Source organism: Helobdella robusta, assembly GCF_000326865.2.
Source record: "Helobdella robusta unplaced genomic scaffold HELROscaffold_11, whole genome shotgun sequence".
Lineage (NCBI taxonomy): Eukaryota > Metazoa > Annelida > Clitellata > Rhynchobdellida > Glossiphoniidae > Helobdella > Helobdella robusta.
In genome coordinates, this window is record NW_008703617.1 from 1083505 (window position 1) to 1086348 (window position 2844).

The window sequence follows — 2844 nt, forward strand, 5'->3', positions numbered from 1 at the left end:
TCGTCATCATCATCACCATCGTCATCATCATCATCATCACCATAGTCATCATCATCACCATCGTCATCATCATCATCATCATCATTGTCCCGGTAAATAATCACGTGACCAACTAACTAACTTTCACCACGTCCCTAAACAGCGTTACGATTTTGCAATTCATTTTGGCCGAGCATTCGGCATAGAAACACTTCATCTGCTTCTTGACGACGTTGACGTGCTGCTGCTGCAGCTGCTGCAACTGCTGCAGCGATATTGTCGTCGTCGTCGTTGTGGTGGTGGCCGTCGGCGATGATGATAATGATGGTGCCGGCGCTGGTAGCGATGTCGCGACCACCTGCGACTGCGATGACGACGACGATGACGACAGCTGCTGGCGAATCTACGGTTACGATTGTTGTCGTTGTTATGTTTTTAATAATAATAATAAAATAATAACAATAATAATAAATGATAATAATAATAATAATAATAATAATAATAATAATAATAATAATAAATGGTAATAATAATAATAATAATAAATGAGAATGATAACGATGTGTCAATGTTGAATAGGACGCTAAAAACAGAAAAAAGAGCCTAAATTGTAACGGGAGTGACGTCAAACAATTTTTGAGACCTAAAAACAACAACAAAAACAACAACCACAACAACAATAACAATAATAACAACAACAACAACAACAATAATAATAATAACAATAATAATAATAACAATAAAAATAACAACAATAAATGAAAACAAATTGTTGGGATAAATTTAAGCTAAATGCACTGTCATTGGACGGAAAGATGGATGTTGTTGTTGTTGCTGTTGTTGTTGTTGTTGTTGTTGTTTATGAGGTCAATGTTGTTGTTTCTGTTATTGTTGATGTTGTTGTCGTTTTGCTCATAATAATAGCGTCTTTTTTATTGCAATTAACGATCACATTAACACCACCAACATCAACTAAAAAATCAACAACTACAACAACAACATCAACTATTACAACATCGGCAACAAAATCACCAGCATCAACTAAAAAATCAACAACTAAAACAAAAACATCAACAATTACAACATCGGCAACAAAATCAACAACAACATCAACAACTACAACAACAACAACATCGGCAACAAAATCACCAGCATCAACTAAAAAATCAACAACTACAACAAAAACATCAACAATTACAACATCGGCAACAAAATCAACAACAACATCAACAACTACAACAACAACAACATCAACTACAACACCAGCAAACGCATCAACAACATCAACAACAACATCAACAACAACATCAATGATATCAAAAACATGTTGCATAATGCAAATTTAACCTCAACTTAACTACTAACAAGACTGAACGCGATTACAACGTTTACGTTGCGAATTCTCATACTAATATGCTTCCACTCTACTACTACTACTACTCCAGCTACTACTACTACTACTCCAGCTACTACTACTACTACTACTACTACTTCTACTACTACTTCTACTACTACTACTACTACTACTACTACTACTACAACTACTACTACTACTACTGCTACTACTATTGCTGCTGCTGCTCTGTTTCTACTACAACTACTACTACTACTGCTACTACTTAATACTACTACTACTACTACTTCTGCTGCTTTGTTCCTATTACTACTACTATTACTGCTGTTACTACTACTACTACTAATACTACTACTACTATTACTACTGCTGCTGCTACTACTACTGCTACTGCAGAAGCGACTAAGTAAAGAAAGTTAACAATGAATCCTTGTTAGCTGGATTAAATCACCCAACAGAACATAACATGCATAAAATGGATTTCTAATTAAGTGAGGTTTATGTTGTTGTTGTTGATGTTGTTGTTGTTGTTGATGATGTTGTTGTTGTTGTTGATGATGTTGTTGTTGTTGATGATGTTGTTGTTTTTGTTGTTGTTGTTGATGATGTTGCTGTCGTTGTTGTTGTTGATGTTGTTGTTGTTGTTGTTTTGTTTACGTTATTTTTGTTCACTTCTGACTCACCCCATTGTTGACCAATCCCAATCCACTTCCGTTTGTTATGCAACAGTCGCCGTTAAAGCTGCAGCCATTAATGTTGTTGTTATTATTATTATTATTATTATTACTGTTGTTGTTGATATTATTATCAGGATGATGACGAAAATGATAATGGTGATGGTGATAAAAATAGTGATGCGTCGAATAAGGCATTATTAGTAGATCGATTTTGTTGCCGACGACAAATATCGGCACATCCCTACTTCCGGAATGCCGACATATTTGTTCGTGCATCCCTCGGACGAACCGGAAGCTGTCCTCGTCGGTGACGTCATAGATTAATAAGTAAGCCGAAGCATTTCGTATGCTGCAAAAATATTTCGGGTATGATGACGACGACGACGACGATGATGACGATGATGGCTGTGATAATGATGGAGACGACGATGATGATAGTATTAAAGATGGCGGCACATACGACGATGATGATGATGATGATGGTAGGAATGATAATGACGTCATTGAGAGCGTGGGCGCGTTTTTAAATTCGTTCCACTCCTGCAGTGATGTGGCGGGAAATTTGATGACATTAGTGCAGTCGATGATGGTGACGTCATAAATGCGCTCGGTGGTTACCAGGGTAACGCGATGTTGTTGTTGATATTGTTGCTGTCTTTGTTGCTGTCGTTGTTGTTGTTGCGGAGCGTGATGATGATGATGTTGCTGGTTGGGTTGTTGTTTTAGGCGGGTACGTTTGTGACGATATAGATGCTGTTGTTGTTGTTGTTGCTGCTGTTGTTGCTGCTGGTTGTAGTAGTAGTTGTAGTTAATGTTGTTGTGATGTTGTGTGCG

General features: G+C 37.1%; 1 protein-coding gene across 1 annotated transcript; it reads right to left on the reverse strand.

The window, feature by feature from the left end:
• Nucleotides 1-2208: 2208 nt before the first annotated feature.
• HELRODRAFT_124790 (hypothetical protein) lies at nucleotides 2209-2718 on the reverse strand (the record flags this gene model as incomplete). Its single annotated transcript, XM_009012684.1, has 2 exons — nucleotides 2209-2359; nucleotides 2510-2718. Coding segments are annotated over 2 exons (360 nt in total), but the record flags the coding sequence as incomplete, so codon positions are not given.
• Between the last annotated feature and the right edge of the window lie 126 nt (nucleotides 2719-2844).